This window comes from Lycorma delicatula, chromosome 3 (genome assembly GCF_047948215.1).
Source record: "Lycorma delicatula isolate Av1 chromosome 3, ASM4794821v1, whole genome shotgun sequence".
NCBI classification, from domain to species: Eukaryota; Metazoa; Arthropoda; class Insecta; order Hemiptera; family Fulgoridae; genus Lycorma; species Lycorma delicatula.
Genome location: NC_134457.1, coordinates 213,843,656 through 213,869,433, shown reverse-complemented (window position 1 = coordinate 213,869,433; position 25,778 = coordinate 213,843,656). Strand labels below are relative to the sequence as shown.

Genomic DNA, 25,778 nt, shown 5'->3' with positions numbered 1-25,778 from the left:
CCCTGGGTTGATCTAGTGGTGAACGCGTTTACGCAAATCAGCTGATTTCGAAGTCGAGAATTCTAAGGTTCAATTCCTAGTAAAGGCTTTGAATAGTAAAGATTAGGCTTTCCTAGTAAAGACTTTTACACAGAATTGAATACTAGATCGTGGATACCGGTGATCTTTGGTGGTCGGGTTTCAATTAACCACACATTTCAGAGCTGGTCGACGTGAGACTGTAATGACTACACTTCATTTACACTCATACATATCACCTTCTGAAGTAATTCCTGAAGGTGCTTCCGAAGATTAACAGAAAAAAAGATAAATACTTTTAATGAGTTGAAAAAAAAAAATTATTTGGCTCTCATTTCGCTGTAGTTGATAAACAAATTATGTTTTATGGGGCTTTCAGATGAAATTTAATTGCTTAAAATTGACTCAGTTAAATAGCTCACACAGTTAAAGAAAATATTTTATAATCGGAAGTAATAAATTTGTCGAATGTTCAATAAACATTAGTGACGGTGATTTAATAAGTGTGGAAAACAATAAATAAATAAAATAAACGCAAGCTAGAATTTGGTATGGTAGGAGGATCCCCCACTACAACCTGTGCATAAGAAAGATTGCTATGAATCTAATCGTAATTGAGAAAGATTTGGTTTCCCGTCGCCAATTAATTTCACTGTTAAGAATCGGTTTCTCCTGCAAACCGATACTCGATTCTTTCGTTCAGTATAAAGGAACGACTCGTTCACGGACCTTCCCGTAACTGCTTCTCATAGCTATTAAGAATGTTTACAGTATTCAAAGCGTGTGAAAGAAGTGTGTAATATTTACGTATCGTAAGTATATTAATATACCTAAAAATAATAATATAGTTATTTCTATAATAACCCATTCCAAAAGTATTCATATTTGAATAGTTACGACGTAAGAAAACCTTATGAATTTTTTGTGAAATAAAGGAACCTCATGTGGTTTCAAGTTAGACTCGCCTTGTTAACAAACTGGAAAATTGTCATGAACAACTGAGATATTCAGTATCTTTCTGAAGGCGAATTACTGTGATGGATTGTTTTTCAAGTATGATAAAAACATTAAACATATTCCTATATATCCAGTAAAAAAAATTTTTGTCAAAAATTGTATCATTTAGGTAAAAAAACAATGACCTCTGTTTTTATTGCCTACTCTTGTATGTTTTTTCGATATTTAGAAATTCAGTGATCATTCAGTTATTCCATAAAACACTGTTTTTCATGTGGTGTTTGTTATAAACTTAGATTATTTTTATAGTCAGTTATTTCTATATATAACTGACACAGGTTGGTGTTTTGGAATGCATTCTCATCCATAATATGCCTTAAATTATCTTTAATATTTAGTTAGTTCCAAGCTCTTGACTTCATCTGATGTTACATTTCAGTAATATTTCATTAACCACCCTTATTTTAAATTGCAGTATTGTAATAAGATATTATTATTACTTTATATTTTTTACAGAGTATGAATGCACGAAGTGGTAATTCATTTTTGGAAGAAGATCCTTTATCCTTGCCTATTAAAAAAGAAAACATGCATGAAACAGAGCAAACAGAATATTTGTTTGTAACTCTTCTTAAAACATGATGAACAGACAATATTTAAAAAAGTAAGCTGTTTTCTATTTTATCTTGGTTTAAGTTAAAAATATAAAACCTAGTTATTGTAAGAATTCTCAGTTTTTCTTTTCATCAATATATTTTTATTTGCTGTTTATCGCCCACATATCGTTTAGCCTTAAGGTCTGAGGTGATATATTTTTATTTATAGTGTAAAAAAAACAGTTATTAATGGAGTATAAGGAGGTAAATAGATTTGATGAACAGTTGCCCTAACATTTTATGATATATAAACATTTGTTACAATGATACATAACAAAGAAAATACAGTGAGCTGATGCCTCATGCTATAAACAAAGCTGCCTAAACATTATTCATTGTTTACAGTAGTAGTAAACAGTTCAAAGCTATTCTTGCCTTTATGAAGCAAGTTCAGTTATGAGAAGCTTTATTATAGTTTTTGATATTTCCCATTCTAGATCACTGCATTTTTGTTTTCAAACAAGATTTTTATGTTTCTACCAGTGACCTGTGTCTTTTACAAACCGATTAGATTGTGCTTATGTGCATACATTCTTCTATTGATAGATTAATTAATCCAATGCCTACAATATGTTTGTATTTTTTCGCTATCAAGCCTGATTATATACTGAAAGATGCCACTTTCATATTATTATGGAAACACTCACACAGTTGAGTTATTTCTGTGAAAATCAATTTATTTTATAATCGTAAGAAAAATTCATGTTATTTGAGCCTTTAGTATCTGTATATAATTGCAATAAATGAATGGAGGCCCTCTTTAACTTAAGAGGCTTTTTCCCTCCTTTCAGTCTGAAAATTTTATGAAATTTGTTCTCTTGAATACTGATATAAACGTTAATAGGTGATTAGTATGTAAACGTAGAACAATAGTAGAAAAAAATTCTTATATACAGTTTAGTGTTAAGTGTAGATAGACCAGATGAATACAGTTCAGTGCTATTCATTTCTTAATTGACATGAAAATTGTTGAACTAATTTTTTACATGCAATAAAGGATGTGTTATATTTATTTTCTGTATGTTTTATATGAATTTTCAAATGAATTATTAGTAACTTAACTTAAAACCTTTATAAAAGTATTCACTTGTGTTTTTACATTGTTCAAATAGAATGTACAGAAAATTTCATGCAATATTTTGGATTTGTCTTTTTTAAAGTATTCTCTAACCAGTATAATAAAATAACTAACACAGCTGCCACAAGGAACTTAGTGGTTCCTTACACAACTGTTCAGTGCAGGCCGTGAGGATCCATTGTGGTTGCTAACTCACAGCCTTATTTCAATGTTTTTATTTATATTGTGGACTGTGATGTATGATTGCAAGGACCCCAATAGCACAGTAGGAATACTATGGAATGGAATGCAAAATTGGCGGGAGTTTATAGATTCTCCCTACGGATCGCAGAACCTGGACAGAGTCCCTTGCTGCTGGATGATTCAATCGGGCGTGTTTTTAAAAGGTTTATTTTAAGTGACGGGTCTAATTTTTCAAGTTTTGTCTTATTTAATATTTAGTTTTTTTTTTGGATGGATTTAATTGCATTCCAATCCGTTGTTAAACCAGCGTTATCAAACCCATTTTATGGGCCGACCGCGGAAGGCTAGGCTTATGAAACCTGTTCTCCCGACGTAATTCCCCTTCAGACTGTCCACTGAAGTCCTTTCGGTGCTAACGCTTCATAGGCTAGCAGGAATACGTCACAATGGGGCACTAACTATATGGAGGGAGCAATGCGCCCCCTTCTCCGGAGGAGTCACAATTGCTGATTTAAGTTAATTTATATGTAAGTTTTAAAGGAAGGGTTTAGGAATACTAATTCACATTACCTTCATGTGCTGTCATCTGTCGATAGTGTTTGTTAGTGATTAAGATTATTTTTACCGTTTTTACAGAGAGAAAGAAGTGTGTATTATTTATGTGTTGTAAATATATTAATATATGTAAAAATATATTAATTTCTATAATAACCCATTTAATAATTAATTATATTTGAGTAGCCAAGAGCTAAGTAAACCTTATGTATTTTTTGTGAAATAATGGAACCATATCTGGTACCAAGTCATTCATGCTGTTAGCAAACAGGAAATTAGTCATGAACAACAGCAGACAGATATTCAGAATGATTCTGAAGGCGAAATAGTTCGAAGTATTCTGAAATAAGTGTAATTAAAACATTAAAAATATTTATGGAAATAGGCAGGTTTCCATGTGCATGTGTTTTTCTATTGAAATTATATCCTTTGTATAAATTTATTTATTTTATCAGTTAATATACATCAGTTAATACACATTAGTACACCTGCAGAGTTAATAGTGATTACCTGTTCGCTAATGCACATTAATATACCTGTAGAGTTAATAGTGATTATGTGTTTGCAGGACTGGAACTTACATACTAAAACAAAATGAACTTAATAATTAAAACACCAGAGATATACATCTTATAAATATTTCCAACAATAATAACCATACATCATCCAGTTAAGCATAGAATTCAAAAAATTCTACTAGGGCACCTTAACAAGTAAACAAAACATAAAACTTATATACTCATTTCCTTCCATTCCTTATTAGTTTTCTGTTTGTGATACATTTATTTCCTACTAATCTTTTGAGATCATTTGGCACTAGATTAAATATTTTTATAGCTTTGATATAACTGCTTTTGAAACTAATAGTCTTATTTATTCTCAGTATTGAAATGTATTTATTTCTTGTTGTACTATTGGAGTTGATGAATTTATTTTGTAATTCAATGTAGTTTTAATTTAATGATTGATAAGAAAACATCTGTTTAATATTCATGGGTATTTCCTTACTAACAGTAGTTTTACTTATTCTCAGTATTCTTTTCTAGAGGGACTGAATTAAGTTTGTGCCCATTTTGTATGCACCACTCCATGCAATAATTCTGTAATTAATTAAGCTGTGGAAAAAGTTGTAATAAATCATTCTTAACATTTTTATGTTCATGATTCTTGATTGCTTATAAAATATAATTAGACTCAATATAAATATAAAAAGACTAAATACCTAGTTTGTCTTTTTGTTTATGTTATCAATGTGTTTATCCCGTTTCAAGTTAAAATCAGTAATCACATTCCTTAAGATTTACTATATTCAGACTTCAATGTCCACCGTATTTCCTAGGGCTCAACTTTCTGCGCCTCTCAAGAAAATATGATAAACAGTGTGAGGCAAGACTTAGACCTTTGTCTACTGAATGATGGATCACACAATGTGCAATTTGTGGGTCACCAAAACAATCTATTTTTGAGTTTAATCATGAAGGAGAGCTCCTTTCATCACCTTCTGCACTGGCAACGACCTTAGCAAATACTATTCACTCTGTATCTCTCATTTCAACACGTAGTAATAAATTTCAGAGGTACAAGATACAGATGGAAGTATAATCGTTGAAGATTGGTGATTCTGTCGGTGGATTAAATGCTCCATTCGCATTTAATGAGTTGTCACATGCACTTAAAACCTCAGGTGACACATCCTGTGGACCTGACAACATTCGTCTTTGTATGCAGTCATACCTTCCTCATTCGGCATTACAACATCTATTGAACGTTTATAATGATTATTCTCTGCACAAATCTTCCCATTTGTCTGTTCAGAAGCTGTTGTCATGCCAAATACCAGTATGATTTCTGACAAGGCGAACCTTCATTGACCATTTAGTGTCATTTGAAGCGGCTATTCAAAATTCTTTCCTGTAACACCAGTGCCTCATCACTATCTGCTTTGATATGAGAAAGGTGTTCAACATGGCCTGGCGATGTGGTATTCTAAACACCCTCAAAGAATGGGGAGTCAAGGACGATATGCCTGCTTTTATTAGGGGTTTCTTAAATGACCAAACTCCCCTTGTTCATGTTGGAGATTCTCTCTGGGGTAGCATCATCATGGAAAATGGAGTATCTCAACAAAGTGTATTAAGTGCTGCCACCTTATTTTCTATAGCCATCAGCAATATTACTGAATGTGTGCAGATGCCTGTTTCATGTTCTTTACATGTTGATGATTATCCTTTATATATTGTGTTCTGTTCAACAGCCACAGCAGAGAGACTACAACAGAATACTGCATCTTGAAGGTTGTTCCTTCACATTTTCATCTGAGAAAGCAAAATGTGAGACTTTTCTTGCCTGCAGTACCCCTTTATTCTGCAATTCTTTCTCAGTAGAGAGGTAATTGCTATCTCTACTGATGTCAGATTTTTAGGTTTATTTTTTTATAGCCGCCTTACGTGGGTGAAACACATCAAAGAATTAAAAATGAGATTCTTCAAATTTTTAGATATGTTATGAGTCCTTTGCAATACCAATTGGGGTGCCCGCTGGAGATGTTTGTTGTGTTTTTACTATTTCTTAGTTTGTTCCTGTTTGGATTATGGTTATGTCGCCTACTCTTCAGCTCATAATACCGTGCTTAAAATGCTGGATTCTGTACATGATTCTTTCTTTCGACTACCTACAGTTGTTTTTAGGTCAACCCTGGTCATAAGCAGCCTTGTTTACTGCAGTGAGCTGTCACTTTGGGATAGATAGAACTGGGTTTGCATCGTATTTTACCCATCTACAGGGACACCCAAATCACGTGGCTTTTGACGCAGTTCTTGGAAATCCTTGTTTTCAAAGATATGAAAACCGTCCACCATTATACTGCACCTATAGGTATTTGTATCCAGTGTTTACTGCACTTACAAATGTTGACACATCTATTTTTCCAATATATCTGTGTTTTATCCTCCATGGAGAATCAACCTTATAAATTTTGTGATTGACCTCACGATATACAGTAAAGAATCAACACCACCTATTTTCTTTCAGCAAATGTTTCACCATATTCTCCAAGACAAACCCAGATGCAGTAGTATACATGGATGGATTGAAACAGAATGATACCATTGGATGCACATTTATTGTTAATGACCAAACCTATATGTTTAGTCTACCTTGTGTTACGAGTGTTTTTATTGCTGAATTATGTGCTATAAATAAGGCTTTGAAAATCATTAACCCTTAGTACCATCATATCCTTATTTGTAGCAATAAGTGTAGTGCTCTCCAAGCCTTAGAAAACATTTATTCCAGATCCTATTGTCACCAAAATCTACAATGCAATCGCCGAGTTGGACCGTGCAACATACAAGTGAGTTTCTGATCGATCCCTTGCCATGTGGGGATACCGGGTAATGAACCTGGAGATTCCACTGCTAAAGACACATGTAGTCAACCATCCTTCACCACCTGTGTTACTGCATTCTACTTTATTAACTATGGAAAACTTAACTCTTCGCGCAAAGTGGCAAGATGATTGGGTGGCTGCAGTAGATAACAAACTCCGGCACATTGAAAGTTCTGTGTTGCCGGTAGGACACATGATAGCTACTCATGGGTATCTGATAACAGCAGTATATGCACCAGTATGCATATGATTCGACTACCCCGTGACTGTGCACCACATCCTTGTGGATTGCATGCATTATGCGGCCTTGTGTTGCAGCTTCAAATAGCCCAGGAACATTTGTCGAATCGTGGGCAATAACAAAGAACTTTTGTGTTAGGTGTTTTTATTTCTTTGAAGTGTTAGTATTTTAGATACTTTTTAGTAGTGTTGTTTAATTTCTTATTTTTGTTTTATATATATATGTAAATAAAGTTGTTAATTGTGACAGTAGATAACCTTTAATCTGTGATATTGGTTATAATTAAATTTTGATTATGTTAGCTATGATAGTAGTTGTATGTTTTGTGTTTAAGGTTTTAATTTAAGTTTATTATTTTGCTTTTGTAATTTATATTTTGATTTAATTTTTAATTTTGTTTTTAAATTTCTAGTTTATGTTTTTTTCTTTTAATTTTTGTTGTTTTATTAGATTTTATATTGTATATTTTTGTTTTCCAGGCAACATCGTAAAAACGTTTTACTTCCCCCCCCCCAAAAAAAACTGTAGGTTTCAAACATAAATACTGTTTTGTCTACATTCACAGATAACTTATTCAGGGCTAGCGAATTTGAAATATTGTTTAGTATTCATTCATTTTACTTTCAATTTCAATCCAATTTTTGCTAGTCGCAATTGTAGCTGTATCATCTGCATATGACAAAACTGCACTTTCAGACATATCCACAAGAACATTATTGTTTTACAGTACAAGTAATAAGGCTCCTATGATTGCACCTTGCAGAACTCCTATTGATATCTTCCTATAATCACACTTGTCAACTCCAACTCTAACATTCTGTTGCCTGTTATTTAAATAAGTTTCTATATGTTTCAAAGTTTTTCCCTTGATACCATATCTATAAAGCTTATCCAACAAAATTTGTTGGAGTCAAATGCTTTAGCTCGGTCCAAAAATGTAACTGTAATTGGATTATTTTTATCTAATTTATTATATAGTTTATTAGTTATATAGCGGAGGGCATAAATATTGTTTTTTTCACTCAGGTGGTAGTTTTATATTCATATTCAACAGTTGTAAATTTTTTTGCTTAAAATATCTCCTATTCCACAGAAATATATATTCATAATATTCGCTTTTTCTTCAGGCTTTTCAGTTTTGTTCTTGCTATGATTATAAATGTAATTTATACCATTAATTTTATTTACCTTATTTCCATTTTTTGAGTTAATAAATTTCCATAAATTCTTAATATTATCACAATTTTTTTTGACTAATTTACTATGAAAATTAATTTTAGCCATTTCTATAACTTTCCTTAAGTTTTTATCATAGTTTTTTATTCGGTTTTCAATTTTTCATTCTTGGACTCTTATTTCCATTTCTTATATAGTAACTCTTTTCTAATACAGGAGTGTTGTATTCCTGTGGTAATCCACTCCTTTGTAGGTATTATATTTCTGTTTTTTTTTAACTTGCGTAATATATTGGGTATCATCAATACATTTCCTTATTGCCATTATGAGACAATCGGTTGCTTCATTTGGATCCTACATCAAGTTTATGCTATTCCGTTTAACTCTTTCAGCATAATTTTTGATTTAGCCATAATTTAAATTGTATTTTATACCAGTTGTTTTTATTGTTTGCAATTTATTCTAAGTTCCAAATAACAGGTAATGGTCGGTCATCAAGCTTTCAAGTTTAATGTCGTCAAGATTAATTATCTGGTTTTTACGAACATATTATCAATGCAGGATCCATTGTTTTCATTATTGGATGGGGTTGTTACCCCGTGAAAATTTAGTATATATCTATTCCCAAGAAAATTGTTTAAAAGTTCCTGATTTATATCCCCATATTCTAGCAAATCAATATTACAGTCTCCAATGATTTTTGAGATTTTTCTTCTGAATTAATAATTTCTTTATATTATTGATAAATTCAAGTTTAGGCATATCATGGGATATATATATATATGTCCGATACCTCAAAGATGCTCAACTCATCAATTTTCACTCTTGTATTTAGAACTTTAAGTCTGTCTATTTCTATTGTTTCAGTATTATCCATTAAATTTCCTTTCACATATATAACAACACCATCTGATTTATTAATCCTACTATTATTGTAATATATTCTATATCCTGCCAAACAAAAATATCCAAGATTTTCAAGATTACAAGTTTAAGTACAAACAATAATATAAGGATATTTTTCTTAAACTCTCAATAAAAAACAAGGTTTTCATAATTGGCATTTAAATTTATGTTTAGGTATGTATAGTATTAATCTATCATGATGCATATTTCTGTTGAGAGTTTCAAGATCACAATATGTTTTTTCTCTCACAAGATTGTCGTGTTGTATACCTTCAATAACATCTATCCTATTCTCCATTGTCACGTAAATCAGTTGTATCCTCTTTTCCGCTGACCACTGCATATTTATGCAGATGGACAATAATGTTGCTTGTATAAAGTCACAAAGTAGACTATTTGTGGATATAGTAGTAGGTATCATCTGTTCAGGTACCTTTGGTCAATGTGCCTGTATATTTATTGTTCCATAATGGTAATTCAGGTGTCGCAGAATAACCAGTCATCTCAATTAACCTTTTTACTGTGTTCTTATAAATTTGACATGAGTTCAAGTACATGACAGAATGATTAATATTGTAGTTAGATTTGTATTTATTATTGTTATAGATACGGTTTGGACACCTTACTTATTGACACGAGTACATATTAGTTTCATTTTTATGAGAACACTTAAGCCATATAACTTCGTTTCTCCATTTCTTTTCAGTATGTCCAAATCTACCACACTTAGAGCAAGCATGGCCTAACATTTATCATATCATAAATTCTCCAATTTTGATATCTTTCAAAAATTTGATTGTTGCTTTCTCTTAGATGTATATAAATTTCAGGTGAAACTTCCGTAATAACTGTATCTATTCCAGTGTTTTTATTATTGCACATGTGTAAAACTTTGTCTTTGGGGATAAAATTGCTTAAATTCCTATCATTTATATCTTGTTCAATTTTTTATTGTTTGTTTTTTCATCATTATCTATTCCAACTATTTTTATTTGTGTTTTAGTAATTGTTTCACTTGATGTTTAAAAGCACTAAATAATTTATTTTGTAGAATTTTTTTGGTTTTAAATCTACTGTTTTTATTCATACAACTTATAACCATTTCATTATCATTCCTCATGTAAATTTAATTAGTTTGAATAGATTCATCTTTTATCATGTATTGTGTTGCTTTACCTTTTATGTCAGTATGATCATCCTTGTTTATTCTCTTTATTATTATTCTCGGTACTCTTCCTGTCTGAGGTTTAATGTTGTTAGTTATTTGTACAAAAATTGATTTACTTATTTGTTCGTTTTTTTGTATCTTATAAGTGTGAATTTTTATAGATTAATCCCTTGTTTAGTTGTTTTAGTAATAGTTCTTCTTTTTTCATGATTTCATATTCTGCATCTTCATTTATTATTGTAGTATTAGGTGTGTCTCGAGATTCTTTTTGTAGTTCTTTAGCTTTTGTGCCTTGATATCAACTTGCTTTTGACTTTTAATGTCGGCTATTACTGTTCTTGCAATCACTTAGTGACTCATCATCATACTCTGAGGTTATATTATGCTCCGAACAAATTACTCATGTATAACATATATATTTGGTTCCTCTTATTTTCAAAATATCACTTTGATGTAATATTCGTCCACATAAAAAATACACTATTACTGCAACTTTTTGTTCAGGATGTAATTAAAAAAATTGATCACACTGCTTGTCAGGAGGTTGAATCCCCCCGATGCCATCTCAAATTTTCAAATGTAAATACAATAAAAAATTAATGGCCAGATTAAAACAAACATTACATCTATGCATTCCACTTATTTAGTACTAAAAGTTAAACAAAATATTTCACAAAAATGCACTTTATACCACTTAAATTGGCCAATATCACAGAGCATTAAACAAACGTGGCTGACATACCTTACCTTAATTTTCTTCTAAAATTAACGTTTTTGATTAAAATTTGTTGTACTGGTTCTGGTTGTTCAGGTCTCTATAAGATAGTTTTGGAAGGTTCTTGTAAACTTTCTATAAGAAAAGATAATCTGATATATTTCTGTTAAATTTTTAACCTTTTCACAATGGCTTCTGTGTACCACGCAAAATGTTTGGACTCTGGCATTACCGGAAACAGTGTAATAAATTTTCATGTTTGATTAATTGCTTGCTTCTCTTGAAATTTTCATCCAAAAAATCTGTAACGTGTTTATTAATGGCTGATAATGGCATATGAAAGGGTTGCAGTTTTACAAGTTTTTACATCATATGTTACTATAGCAGATTAATGAGTAGAGAAAGAAGCTTGTCGGTAAAATGAGGCATACTGAGTAGTTTTCTTGTGTTAAAAACACAGTATAACATTGAAATGTCATTCACGTTATACTGCTTGAAAAACACTGTATTTATCAGTTTCAAGATGGTTGTTTTTTCAGGAAGTTGTAACTAGGGTCATGTTAGACCCCCTTTTGACTTGCATACTTCTAATAGATCATGGAAGACTCCTTTATTTTATGTTGCTAGAATGTTACACTTGATGAACAGACAATATTTAAACAAGTAAGCTATTTTCTATTTTAACTTGGTTGAAGTTAAAAATGTTAAACTTACTTATCGTAAGAATTCTCAATTTTTCTCTTCATCAAGATACTTTTATTTCCTGTAAAAATCCTGTAGAAAACATTGATGGTGGAACAGCAAATGTGACGAAACAGTGGAGAAAAGACATCAAGCACGGCTATTTCATCAATCCCAAAAATCAGAAACATCGTTCCAGAATCTAGTAAAAGAAAAAAAAGAAACCAGCTGAACCCTAAGGAAAAAAAAATCCCATAAAGACTTATTGAAATCAGTAGGAGAAAAATTCAATAAAACACAGTCAAGAGACTACTTCAAAAATACGATTCCCCAACCCTAGTAATAAATAATGAAAACTGTAATCTGGCCCATAACAATAAAGGCAGCGTAGAAATCCTAGTAAATATTTCAACATTTCAGTACTAAATTGTGAAGAAACGACAGAACTCCTAAACTTCAATACCAACATCATTAGAAAACATCAACCCTTGCATAGTGAAAGAACTCTACCAAGCATTGGGTGAGATGAAGAATTAGAAAACAGCCAGAGAAGATCAGACTTTTGTAGAGATCCCTACGCTCATTAGCCAAGATATCTATTGGTTTGACTTCGGCTATAACACAGACTGCCTCCCACGAGACTGTTCTATAACAGCCAGCAAGAAGAGTCTGGGCCGGCAACAAAATATCCGTGTAATACCTAAAAGTCTTGTGGCAAGCCCAGACAGGCGCAGCATACAACATAATATCTTCACTGACACCTTTCTAAAGGATACACATGGTACGGTAATTCAACCCCCAATTGGGATGAATGACTGTACAGATTCCATAAAAAGCATCAGCGACCTTTTTGCCACATACTGTAGATGTTCCTTGAACTGAAAATTTACATCAAGGATAGCACCCAGGTATTTTTGAACAGTAATGTGTTGTATGGGGAGACCAGCCATCAAAACCTGGATTCATTGGGAAGCAGCTAATCAGCCCTTTAGCAAGATCACCCTTCACCTCAGATTGGCATCACACTTTCGTTGGCAGCCCTTCTGAGTCGATTTACAGACTGCTTCATTGCTGTCAGGAGACCACCAACCAGATATACGTTCTGGGCCAGTGCCTCTAAGAATGGCAGCTTCAGCCACTTCCGCCACCGCAGAAGTGAAATTTTCTGCCAGGACATCTAATGGCAGGCCGTCAAGGTCTCAAGAAAAAATCTCCAGTCTGAACTCCAGCAAAGAGTAGAATTTTGGCCAATCCGCCTTCCTATGCAGGAAGTGTCCCTGGTAAACAGGAAAGGGTCCCTCATGGCCATCACGCACCTCATCTGCTATTTCAGAAATTATCAACCAATGATCGCTACAACAGTCGTGGCCACAGGCCAGTCAAAGATCCTGCCAGGATGACCCTACCGATGATGATGTCAATATTTGTACCTGAAAAGGCCCTTCGTCCGTTAACCATACCAATGTAAATGGCCAGCTGGTGTGCAACATTAAAGACCTCAAATTTATGCTGCACAATGTGGAACTATCAATCCTAGACGCAACATACAAATTTCTTTCAGGAATCATCCTGAACAGGATCAGTTCACAACTCGACAAAGAACTAGGAGAATACTGGAGAGGTTTAAGATGCTGGTGGTTTATCCAGACCAGTTGAGTCTCAAGCTAATAATGGATTACTACAAAAAAAAGCAACAGACATTGTGATAACATTTGTAGATTTCAAGAAAGCTTATGATTGCATCCACAGAGAATTCCTATTAAAATTGTAAGATACCATTGATAAAACATTACAAAACTGACCCTCTCAAACATTCAAAGGTAAAATTCAGAGGTGAGCTCTCGGAACCATTTGAGATCAAAACATGACTGTGCCAAGTTGATGGTCTCTCACCACTATTATTCAGTTGAGCTATAGAAATGCTAATAAGAGAATGGCTATAAAAATGCCCCCAAAAGTAAAAATAGGCCAAAAAATCAAAACCAGACAATATTTAAACAAGTAAGCTATTTTCTATTTTAACTTGATTAAAGTTAAAAATGTTAAACCTACTTATTGTAAGAAGTCTCAATTTTTCTCTTATCAAGATAATTTATTTACTGTTATGGCCCATATAATTTTAGCATTCATATTTAACTTGAGATATCCTGATATATAGCATAAAACAAAAGTAATTGTTTGAGTATGGGGAGCTAATTTTACAATACTGTTTTACAGTATATAAACATCTTCTACTGCAATATGGAACAAAGAAAATACAATGAGCTGGTGCATCATCCTATACACAAAGCTCACAAAACATTATTTGATTTATACTAAGAATCAACGTTGTTTACAAAGGTTAAATAAAGGATATGTTAAATTTATTTTCTCTATATCATTGAATTTATACATATTGTGGACTGTGATGAATAATTACAAACATTGCAGCAGCACGGTAGGAATACTAATACATATCCCTTTCACATGCTGTCATCTGTCGACACTCTGTAACCTGTATATGAACTCTATTCAGGTAGATAGTGTTTGCTAGTGATTAAGATTTTTTTTTACACTTTGTAGGGAGTGAAAGTGATTTTTATTTATATGTCGTGGTATATTTATGAGGGATATCTGTAAAGGAAAGACCACTAGGAAATTTCTTTCCTTAAGGTTGGTGAACCTGTCATTCATTGTCACACTAGTAATGCACAAATTGCATTGTTGTCTTTAAGTTGTCACGTTGCAGTATCTTTGATTACATGTGAGTTATTACGTTATAAAATGAATAAGAAAATCGATGTTGTTACCGACTGAAATACGTGGAGTCATATATTTTTTAAACCATCAAAACGTTAAGCCGGCTGAAATTCATAAGCCGTTTGTTGCTTTGTACAGTGATAATGTAATGAATGAAAAAAACGTCTGAAATTGGTGTGAAAGTTTTAGAGGCAACAGAATTAGTTTGCATGATAAAGAATGTTCATGGAGGCCCTTGTTCAATTGTCTATAAGATAGTTGTACAAGGTTCTTTCTTGTAAACTGGAATTATTAATTCTACATGCCTCACTGAATTTTTTTGCGTATGTCTTCCTCGTGTGTGTGTGTATACAGAATCTCTTTTTCAGCTGCCAACAGTATTCTGCAAGTATTGTTGATGTTGATTTTCCTTAGTAAAGGCGTTCCATGTTTGAGATTTCCAGATGAAATCTCCCAACATGTTCATCGCAAACATCTACAAGGTTTCTTGGAAACGTCTACATGGCTGTGTTGAAATACAAATATGGGATGTAATATGTCTTTTAGAAATATTACATTCCATATTTGTATATGCATCATTCATACTGTCAATTATAGCCTTGTAATTACGTCCTTTGTGTTTTCTTAGAAAGCAACATATTAAGATGTACATTTTCCATTAGATCTCTTATCTGGGGCCCAATGAAGAAGATACCTTCCTTGATTTTTGCATCACTAATTTTAGGAAAATTCTCCTGTAGGTAATTGGAGTCCTCATTTATTTTACAAATTAGTTATTAATTCAAAGTTTTTAACTTTAGTTGAAATCCGTAAGTTAGTCATGAATTAGACTAATCAAATGAATATTAGAAAAACAATTCAATATTTAACTGGACAGTGGGAAAGCTTAATAAAAAATATTGATACCTTACAACACAAGTGACGTATGGTCACATTAGTGAACAACCACGCTTATTCCACTCACGCTTTTAGGTTAGCTCTAGGAGCTAGTTATGACACTGGTCGCTAAACTGTTTTGTGGCTCAGTAGCCATTTGTCACACAGACATTCGGTCTTATGCGTTACGGCGACCGGTGGTGGCAGGAATGCCAATCAAACTGTTGTCATTTTAAAGTATTTTGTCTTTTCCGTATTAATTTCCAGACCCACTGTGTTTTTTCTCATCCTATAATATTTTAGATATTTCTATTATGGTGTGAACATTTCTTGAGATGAGAACCGCATCAACATAAACACACGCCTGTTTCATTTTATGGAAAACATTTCCATTTGCTTGCAGAGGTTTTAAAACTTTATCAATGGCCAAATTGAAAATTACTGCAGCCACCAAAATCCTGAATCCAGGGTTTTCTTTTTATCCAGGGTCATCACTCACCCTCTCCATAGTTTTCTTTATTTTCTATCTTTACACAAGGTCAGTTTGTTAGATAGCACAACAGCCCAGTGTCAAACGCCGGCAGAGGCTTGAAAATCATGTAAACCACTTTGCAATTAATTTTTCGATAACAGCAGGGACGTCCGACAGTTGAGACGTGCCGATGTACTCGACTTAGGGTCTGTGTAACAGTTTGGAATCTAACACCATCAAGTTTACTGGTGTCGTATGTAATTTCTTAGTAACTTCTCTCTCTTTTTATTCTTGTTTTTTTTTTCTTTTTATTCTTTGTTATTGTTTGTTCTTGTGGACTATATGTTGTTGAACTTAATGTTTTGTGATTTATGACTGAACTAGAAATTTCATGTTAAACTTTAAGTTTACTTGCAACTACTTATTATGTGTTACTTATTTTGGAGGTTTCTTAAGGACTCCCTTATTATGTGCTTTTGACAGGGACTTACTTATGGCTTTACAGAGGCGTAGATTGTAATTGTACGTGTTATTAAGAGAAAAAAAAATTAAAACATTTTGTAAAGCGTAATCTTGCATCTCAGATATGATTTAAAAACAGTTTAAAATACATTTCTTGTAAACTAAGGGTGATTGAAATAATTTAAGGATTTTTGACATTTAACAGTTGTTTTAATTATTTCACTTGTAGTTTCTCAGGAAACACAATCATTGTTCCACAGTGTTATCTTTGACAGTATATTTAGCTCCAAGCTCTAGACTTCTTCAGTCATTATTTTTCATTAACTTAGGTTATCTTAAGACCTACTATTATAATAAAATATTATTATTACTTTATATTTTGTTTCAGAGTGTGGATGCACAAACTATTAATTCATTTTTGGAAGAAGATCCATTATCTTCCAGTATTAAAAAAGAAATGAAGCATGAAAAAGAGCAAACAGAATATTTGTTTGTACCTGCTGACAAACCATATGATAAACAGACAATATTTAAACAAGTAAGCTTTTTTTCTATTTTAACTTTGTTGAAGTTAAAAATGTTAAACCTACTTATTGTAAGAATTTCTCAATTTTTCTATTCAGCAAGATATTTTTATTTACTGTTTATAGCCCTCATATTGTTTAGCATTCATGTGTTAACATGATATATTTTGATTAATAGTGCAAGAAAAAAAAATTTGTTAATAGTGCAAGTAGTTACCTTTGATAAAACAGATTGTCATACCATTTTAGAAAAGAAAAACATTTTTTACAATACATAACAAAGAAAATACAGTGAGCTGATGTCTCATCCTATATACAAAGCTGGATAAACCTTATTCATTCTATATCCAGATTCAACGTTGTTTACAAATGTAGTATAATAAAACAATACAATTCTGTCCTTGCTTTTTGAAGTATATTCAGTTATGAGAACCATTATTATAGTTTTCGATAATCCTAATTCTAGATCACTGCATTTTTGTTTTCAAACAGGATTGATGTGTTTCTTTATGTTTCCACCGATTAACTGTGTCTTTTACCAAACGATTTAGATGGTGTTTAGATGCAGAAAATTTTCTATTAATCTATGAATTTAATGCCAATGTCTTCAATATTTCTATGTTTTGGCGTTGTAAAGTATGATTATATACAGAAAGAGGCATCTTTCTGTATATTACGGAAGCACTCACACAGGTGAGTTATTGCTGTGAAAATCAATTTATTTTACGATCGTAAGAAGAATAAATATTTTTTACCTCTATAAAGCTAATTAATTATTATTAGTTTATTTTGTTGCAGAGTATGAATGCACAAACTGGTAGTTCATTTTTGAATGAAGATACATTATCGTCCAGTATTAAAGAAGAAATCAAGCATGAAATAGAGCAAACAGGATGTTTGTTTGCACCTGTTGCCATGAAAGATGATAAACTGGCAACATCTAGACAAGTAAGAGATATTCATCAATCTTGCATCTCAGTATGTGTAATCTTGCAACTCAGATATGAATTTAAATAAAACCACTTTAAAATGTATTCCATATAAACTAAGGGTGATTGAAATAAAATTTATGGATTTTTGGTGTTTAGCAGTTATGTTTTAATTATTTCACTTGTAGTTTCTTAGGAAACACAATCATTGTTCCGCAGTGTTATCTTTGACATTATAGTTAGCTGCAAGCTCTAGAATTCATCAGTTGTTATTTTACAGTAATATTTCAGTAACTTAGGTTATTTTAAGTTCCACTATTACAATAGAATATTATTATTACTTTATATTTTGTTTCAGAGTGTGGATGCACAAACTATTAATTCATTTTTGGAAGAAGATCCATTATCTTCCAGTATTAAAAAAGAAATGAAGCATGAAAAAGAGCAAGCATAATATTTGCTTGTACCTGCTGCCAAACCATATGATTTTTTTTTTTTCTCAGTCATTTGACTGGTTTGATGCAGCTCTCCAAGATTCCCTATCTAGTGCTAGTCGTTTCATTTCAGTATACCCTCTACATCCTACATCCCTAACAATTTGTTTTACATATTCCAAACGTGGCCTGCCTAACAATTTTTTCCTTCTACCTGTCCTTCCAATATTAAAGCGACTATTCCAGGATGCCTTAGTATGTGGCCTATAAGTCTGTCTCTTCTTTTAACTATATTTTTCCAAACGCTTCTTTCTTCATCTATTTGCCGCAATACCTCTTCATTTGTCACTTTATCCACCCATCTGATTTTTAACATTCTCCTATAGCACCGCATTTCAAAAGCTTCTAATCTTTTATTTTCAGATACTCCGATCGTCCAAGTTTCACTTCCATATAAAGCGACACTCCAAACATACACTTTCAAAAATCTTTTCCTGACATTTAAATTAATTTTTGATGTAAACAAATTATATTTCTGACTGAAGGCTCGTTTCGCTTGTGCTATTCAGGATTTTATATCGCTCCTGCTTCGTCCATCTTTAGTAATTCTACTTCCCAAATTACAAAATTCTTCTACCTCCATAATCTTTTCTCCTCGTATTTTCACATTCAGTGGTCCATCTTTGTTATTTCTAATACATTTCATTATTTTTGTTTTGTTCCTGTTTATTTTCATGCAATAGTTCTTGCGTAGGACTTCACCTATGCCATTCATTGTTTCTTCTAAATCCTTTTTACTCTCGGCTAGAATTACTATATCATCAGCAAATCGTAGCATCTTTATTTTTTCACCTTGTACTGTTACTCCGAACCTAAATTGTTCTTTAATATCATTAACTGCTTGTTCTATGTAAAGATTAAAAAGTAACGGGGATAGGGAACATCCTTGTCGGACTCCCTTTCTTATTATGGCTTCTTTCTTATGTTCTTCAATTATTACCATTGCTGTTTGGTTCCTGTAAATGTTAGCAATTGTTCTTCTATCTCTGTATTTGAACCCTATTTTTTTTAAAATGCTGAACATTTTATTGCTGTCTACGTTGTCGAATGCCTTTTCTAGATCTATAAATGCTAAGTATGTTGGTTTGTTTTTCTTTAATCTTCCTTCTACTATTAATCTGAGGCCTAAATTTGCTTCCCTTGTCCCTATACTTTAACTGAAATCAAATTAGTCTTCTCCTAACACTTCTTCCACTGTCCTCTCAATTATTCTGTATAGAATTCCAGTTAAGATTTTTGATGCATGCCTAGTTAAACTAATTGTTCTGTATTCTTCACATTTATCTGCCCCTGCTTTCTTTGGTATCATGACTATAACACTTTTTTTTAAGTCTGACGGAACATCCCCTTTTTCATAAATATTACACACCAGTTTGTATAATCTATCAATCGCTTCCTCACCTGCACTGCGCAGTAATTCTACAGGTATTCTGTCTATTCCAGGAGCTTTTCTGCCATTTAAATCATTTAATGCTCTCTTAAATTCAGATCTCAGTATTGTTTCTCCCATTTCATTCTCCTCAACTTCCTCTTCTTCCTCTATAACACCATTTTCTAATTAATTTCCTCCGTATAATTCTTCAACATATTCCACCCATCTATCAACTTTACCTTTCGTATTATATATTGGTGTACCATCGTTGTTTAACACATTATTAGATTTTAATTTTGTGCCCCAAAAATTTCCTTAACTTTCCTGTATGCTCCGTCTATTTTATCAATGTTCATTTCTCTTTCCACTTCTGAACACTTTTCTTTAATCCACTCTTCTTTCGCTAGTTTGCACTTCCTGTTTATAGCATTTCTTAATTGTCGATAGTTCCTTTTACTTTCTTCATCACTAGCATTCTTATATATTCTACGTTCATCCATCAGCTGCAATATATTGTCTGAAACCCAAGGTTTTCTACCAGTTCTCTTTATTCCGCCTAAGTTTGCTTTTGCTGATTTAAGAATTTCCTTTTTAACATTCTCCCATTCTTCTTCTACATTTTCTACCTTATCTTTTTTACTCAGACCTCTTGCGATGTTCTCCTCAAATATCTTCTTTACCTCCTTTTCCTCAAGCTTCTCTAAATTCCACCGATTCATCTGGCACCTTTTCTTCAGGTTTTTAAACCCCAATCTACATTTCATTATCACCAAATTATGGTCGCTATCAATGTCTGCTCCAGGGTAAGTTTTGCAGTCAACGAGTTGATTTCTAAATCTTTGTTTAACCATGATATAATCTATCTGATACCTTGCAGTATCGCCTGGCTTTTTCCAAGTGTATATTCTTCTATTATGATTTTTAAATTGGGTGTTGGCAATTACTAAATTATACTTCGTGCAAAACTCTATAAGTCGGTCCCTTCTTTCTCTTGTTGAAGTTAAAAATGTTAAACTTACTTATTGTAAGAATTCTCAATTTTTCTATTCAGCAAGATATTTTTATTTACTGTTTATATCTCGCATATTGTTTAGCATTCTTATGTTAACATGATAAATTTTGATTAATAGTTTAAAAAAATTTGTTAATAGTGGAAGTAGTTATCTTTGATAAAACAGATTGTCATACCATTTTAGAGAAGATAAACATTTTTTACAATACATAACAAAGAAAATACAGTGAGCTGATGGCTCATCCTATACATAAAGCTGGATGAACATTATTCATTCTTTATCCAGATTCAACGTTGTTTACAAAGGTAGTAATAAAACAATACAATTCTGTCCTTGCTTTTTTGAAGTATATTCGGTTATGAGAACCTTTATTATAGTTTTTGATAATCCCCATTCTAGATCACTTGTTTTTTGTTTTCAAACAGCATTGATGTGTTTCTTTATGTTTCCATTAACTTTGTCTTTTACCAAACAATTTAGATGGTGATTAGGTGCAGACATTTTTCTATTAATCTATGAATTTAATGCCAATGTCTTTAATTTAATGTCAATGTCTAATATTTCTATGTCTGGCATTGTAAAGTGTGATTATATACTGAAAGATGCCAGTTTCACACTATTGCAGAAGCACTCACACAGGTGAGTTATTGCTGTGAAAATCAATTTATTTTACGATCGTAAGAAGAATAAATATTTTTCACTTCTATAAAGATAATTAATTATTATTAGTTTATTTTGTTGCAGAGAATGAATGCACAAACTGGTAGTTCATTTTTGAATGAAGATCCATTACCCTCCAGTATTGAAGTAGAAATCAAGCGTGAAACGGAGCAAACAGCAAATTTGTTTGCTCCTGTTGCCATGATAGATGATAAACTGGCAACATCTAGACAAGTAAGATATTTTCATTTACTGTTTAATGGCTTACTTTATATTTAGCATTCTTGTTTAATACTAGACACATTGATTAAAAACGTAAAAGAAATGATGAAAAAGAACAGTATGTGGTGGGGGATTGTAGCTGACCAGACACGAGTCGCAAGTCGCTCCTGAAAAGTCATGGCTTTTGAAAAAGGTTAATCATTTCATGTCAGGTTTTATAAAATTTTTCTGGTTTCTTTTCATAGTGTCAAAAATCCTGTGCTCATCACACAACATACCTACTGAAATGCATTGGTAGATTCTTGCAAGTAAATTTATAATCTATTCACAGAAACCAGCTTTGTAATGAACAGTGTTTCCGTCAGAAAACTACTTTGACGGCTCTCTTATAGTGCTGTACATGTGCCACAGCCATAACAAATTGTTTATCTCCTGACAGGCAACGTGTTATACTATTGCTGTTGAAACATAAATAAAACACAGATATGAATAAATGTAAGAAATATTATACTTCTTAAAACCATTCCTAAATGTCTATGAGGCTACCTTTTTAAGGATCTGTACTGCATGTGTAGTTTTTAGAGTGATATTTGAGGTTTATGAGGATTCCTATGATTTTTAGTGTAGGATTAAGCCATTTCTCTAGGGTTTTTCAGTACTCATTGATAGAACCTTTTTTTTCTTGTATATTGAATTATAATCGGTAATTATATTATAATAAAATGATTATACAATAGTAATATGAGTATTGCATAATATAAATCTGAAATTTAGTGGAATACATTAAAATGTTACTATCTTTTTAGCAAAACAAAACTTGTCTTTTTGTAACCATGGAGCGCATCAGCTTTCTCAAAACAAGGGAAACTTCTTCGAGTTTCCTTTCACATAGAATTTAATTTGTATTAAATAACAGCTTAAATTAAATTTGAGCTTTAATTGTTGGCAGTCCATAAACATCCACTAGAAACTGTTAAAACTATTGACTGCATGTAATTCACTTTCCACAGTTTCTGGCCAGTAACTTTTGAATCGCTTTATATGGGATGAGACTGAGCTTCTTAAAAATTACCTTATTGCAGTTGTTTTTTCTGCCTAGCTAACTTTTGTACAGATTTGCTGAGGCTACATCACATAGCAGTAGGTACGTCTTAGCTTTTTCTTCAAGTACTGATGGTCTATCACTGTATTCATATTTCTTTACTGAGTCAATCTGCCCAAAGTCTTCAGTTTGTGCTCTTATACTATATCGATTAGGAACCAGTGTACCTGGAAATCTAATAAAATAATAGTCTTTCACTGATTGTATATACTCTCCATGCTTATAAAGATGTATTAAATGACAAATATTCACTGTTCTGTGAGCACATGGAAAGACAGCCTGAGTCGTTCAAAGACAATGAACAAAGAGTGAAAATAAAGAATCACATCTTCTTTGTTCAGACATCCTGATTGACTCATGCAAGCTAACTGCACACAAGAGGATTACCAACCTTTGTAGGAAACATTATTCATAATGCACGGAATAAAATCCTTCAACCTGTAATCATTTTTATATAGGTGTCTTTTAAATGCACTGGATTATGAACATCATGTTAGAGTTGGTGCTTTAGAATGATAAATTTTCATGTTAGTAGCAATGATTTTACATTGACAGAATGTGATATTGCTGAATATTTTGTCTACAAAGATGCTAATCATGTTACTCAAAATATTATGTCACCAAAATAGCTGTGAAAGAAATGTCTGTGGCTTTGTGTGAGCTATGAAGGGTGAGAAAAATTCTCCCTCCTTCTTTAATAAATTACCATAAAACACAATCATCAGTTCAGCGATTGGTTTGTCCTATTAACCAATTTTAGTGATCTTAACAATGAGATTTAAAAAATCTATGTATAAAGAGATGGTTTCATCATTACTGCAAATCTGGTCAATATCCACTAATGAAAAAATAAGTAACTTCATAATCGACTAATTTTTTCTTAAGGTATCTTTTATCTAAGTTGGATATCAGGTATTAATTACATGCTAACATGCTATTGTACAGTTTTATCACATTGTTTGGCCAAAATTGTGCAGGAGTTTTTTTACCAAGTCTTGACACAATGAACTGTGGTGGCATTGATGCTTCAACAAATCTACAATAGACCCAAAATAATGTTCACTAAGTAACACCAAATGTGTATTGTTAATGCTGCAGGTTAATTAATTTTGTTGTGTCTGAAAAGATGTAAATTTTTTTACTTTTATTATTTGTACTAAACAGTCTGGAATTATCAGAATTCTTTTCTATTCTCTCACAAAATTGAGTTACATCCTAAGACCAAAATTTGTCAAAAAATAAATAGTTATGTATAACTTATTCCTCAGCAGGTTATAAATTACGTTACAAACTTCTGGTGTGAATCTGAATATACGTGATTTAGAAATTGAACATTTCTCAAGAAATATGTAGCTCATTCCTGCAGATAAAATAGTTTACAATATTTCAAGTTTTATTGCAGCAGACATTGCTTTTCTCATGGCACTCTGATTTTTGTGTATCAGAATGGATTAAATTTTTTTTTCATTTTAATGGTAAATTATATTTTTCTGGATCTTCAGTAAATAATTTTTCACTGTTAACTTGAATCACACATCCAATACTTAACCTGTTTTCCTATTTTTCATTTCATTCAGTTCTTCCAGTGGATTAAAATCTAATAATAAATTTAAACTGATCGTATTACTCTTCTCTCTGTTTGATTTAATTAGAAGAATTGTAATGACAAATATCTTAATCTAGGGATGAGTTTCGAAAATATGTACACTTATTGCCAGATTTCTATTTTAAGTTATGTTAAGAGAACAAACTTCAGTAATTTTTATTTTTTTATTTGCCATTATAAAATTTTCTGTTGTCAGACTAGTTTTAGTTTGTATACAATGTAGCAGATAGTTTGGGGATTGTTACATTTTGTTCCTTATATTTTAACTGCTTATACTAATGAAATTTTTACTTTTGCTACTTACAAACAAACATATTGTAGTTGCTTAAATATGAAGATGAGATATTTAATATTAAAGTATAGTTGTCAATTTATAGTTGGCATTATTAAAATTAATAAAGTTTTGTGATAGATTTTTAACTTTTCAGTTTTATTATTTTTTTAGAATCTTAGTGAAGAAGCTATCGATGATGTGGATGAAAGAAGTACTGAAAGTAGTTTACAGACATCAAAATGTGTGGTTTGCAATAAATTAAAAAATAACTGTATATGTGATAATGACATCGGTAAAGAATATCATGGTTTAAACAGTTTTTCTTTTAAAGAAAACTGCATGCAAATTACAGAAAAAAAAGTTAAAGAAGGGAACATCATATCTTCTATTCTTCCTATTAACACATCTGTTTTTTGTGAGGAGTCTTTCGCTCAGAAATCTACTTTAGAGTCACAATTATCTACTCATGTTGTAAAAAAAAAAATTTACATGTCATTTTTGTCAAAAATCTTTTACTAAACCATCTGCTTTAAAAACTCATCTCGCTGTTCATATTGGTGAGAAGAATTTCACTTGTAATTTTTGTAAGAAAACATTTAATCAAAAATGTAATTTAAATGCACATCTCTCTGTTCATACAGGTGAGAAGAAATTCATTTGTAATTTTTGTAAGAAAGCATTTAGTCAAAAGAGTAGTTTAAATACACATCTCTCTATTCATACAGGTGAGAAGAAATTCACTTGTAATTTTTGTAAGAAAGCATTTAGTCAAAAGAGTAGTTTAAATACACATCTCTCTATTCATACAGGTGAGAAGAAATTCACTTGTAATTTTTGTAAGAAAGCATTTAGTCAAAAGAGTAGTTTAAATACACATCTCTCTATTCATACAGGCGAGAAGAAATTCACTTGTAATTTTTGTAAGAAAGCATTTAGTCAAAAATGTAATTTAAATGCACATCTCTCTGTTCATACAGGTGAGAAGAAATTCACTTGTAATTTTTGTAAGAAAGCATTTAGTCAAAAGAGTAGTTTAAATACACATCTCTCTATTCATACAGGTGAGAAGAAATTCACTTGTAATTTTTGTAAGAAAGCATTTAGTCAAAAGAGTAGTTTAAATACACATCTCTCTATTCATACAGGTGAGAAGAAATTCACTTGTAATTTTTGTAAGAAAGCATTTAGTCAAAAGAGTAGTTTAAATACACATCTCTCTATTCATACAGGCGAGAAGAAATTCACTTGTAATTTTTGTAAGAAATCATTTAGTCAAAGTTGTCATTTCAATACGCATCTGTATATTCATAG

The 25,778-nt window shown here is 31.8% G+C and overlaps 1 protein-coding gene across 1 annotated transcript; it reads left to right on the top strand.

Moving 5' to 3' along the window:
• The first annotated feature begins 759 nt into the window (after positions 1-759).
• LOC142322421 (uncharacterized) lies at positions 760-25,113 on the top strand. Its single transcript, XM_075361483.1, has 6 exons — positions 760-830; positions 1,492-1,639; positions 16,660-16,809; positions 17,594-17,743; positions 21,348-21,497; positions 24,639-25,113. Exons 3-6 carry the CDS (start codon positions 16,729-16,731, stop codon positions 24,984-24,986), a joined length of 729 nt encoding a protein of 242 aa, XP_075217598.1. The 5' UTR covers positions 760-830; positions 1,492-1,639; positions 16,660-16,728; the 3' UTR covers positions 24,987-25,113.
• Positions 25,114-25,778: the final 665 nt, after the last annotated feature.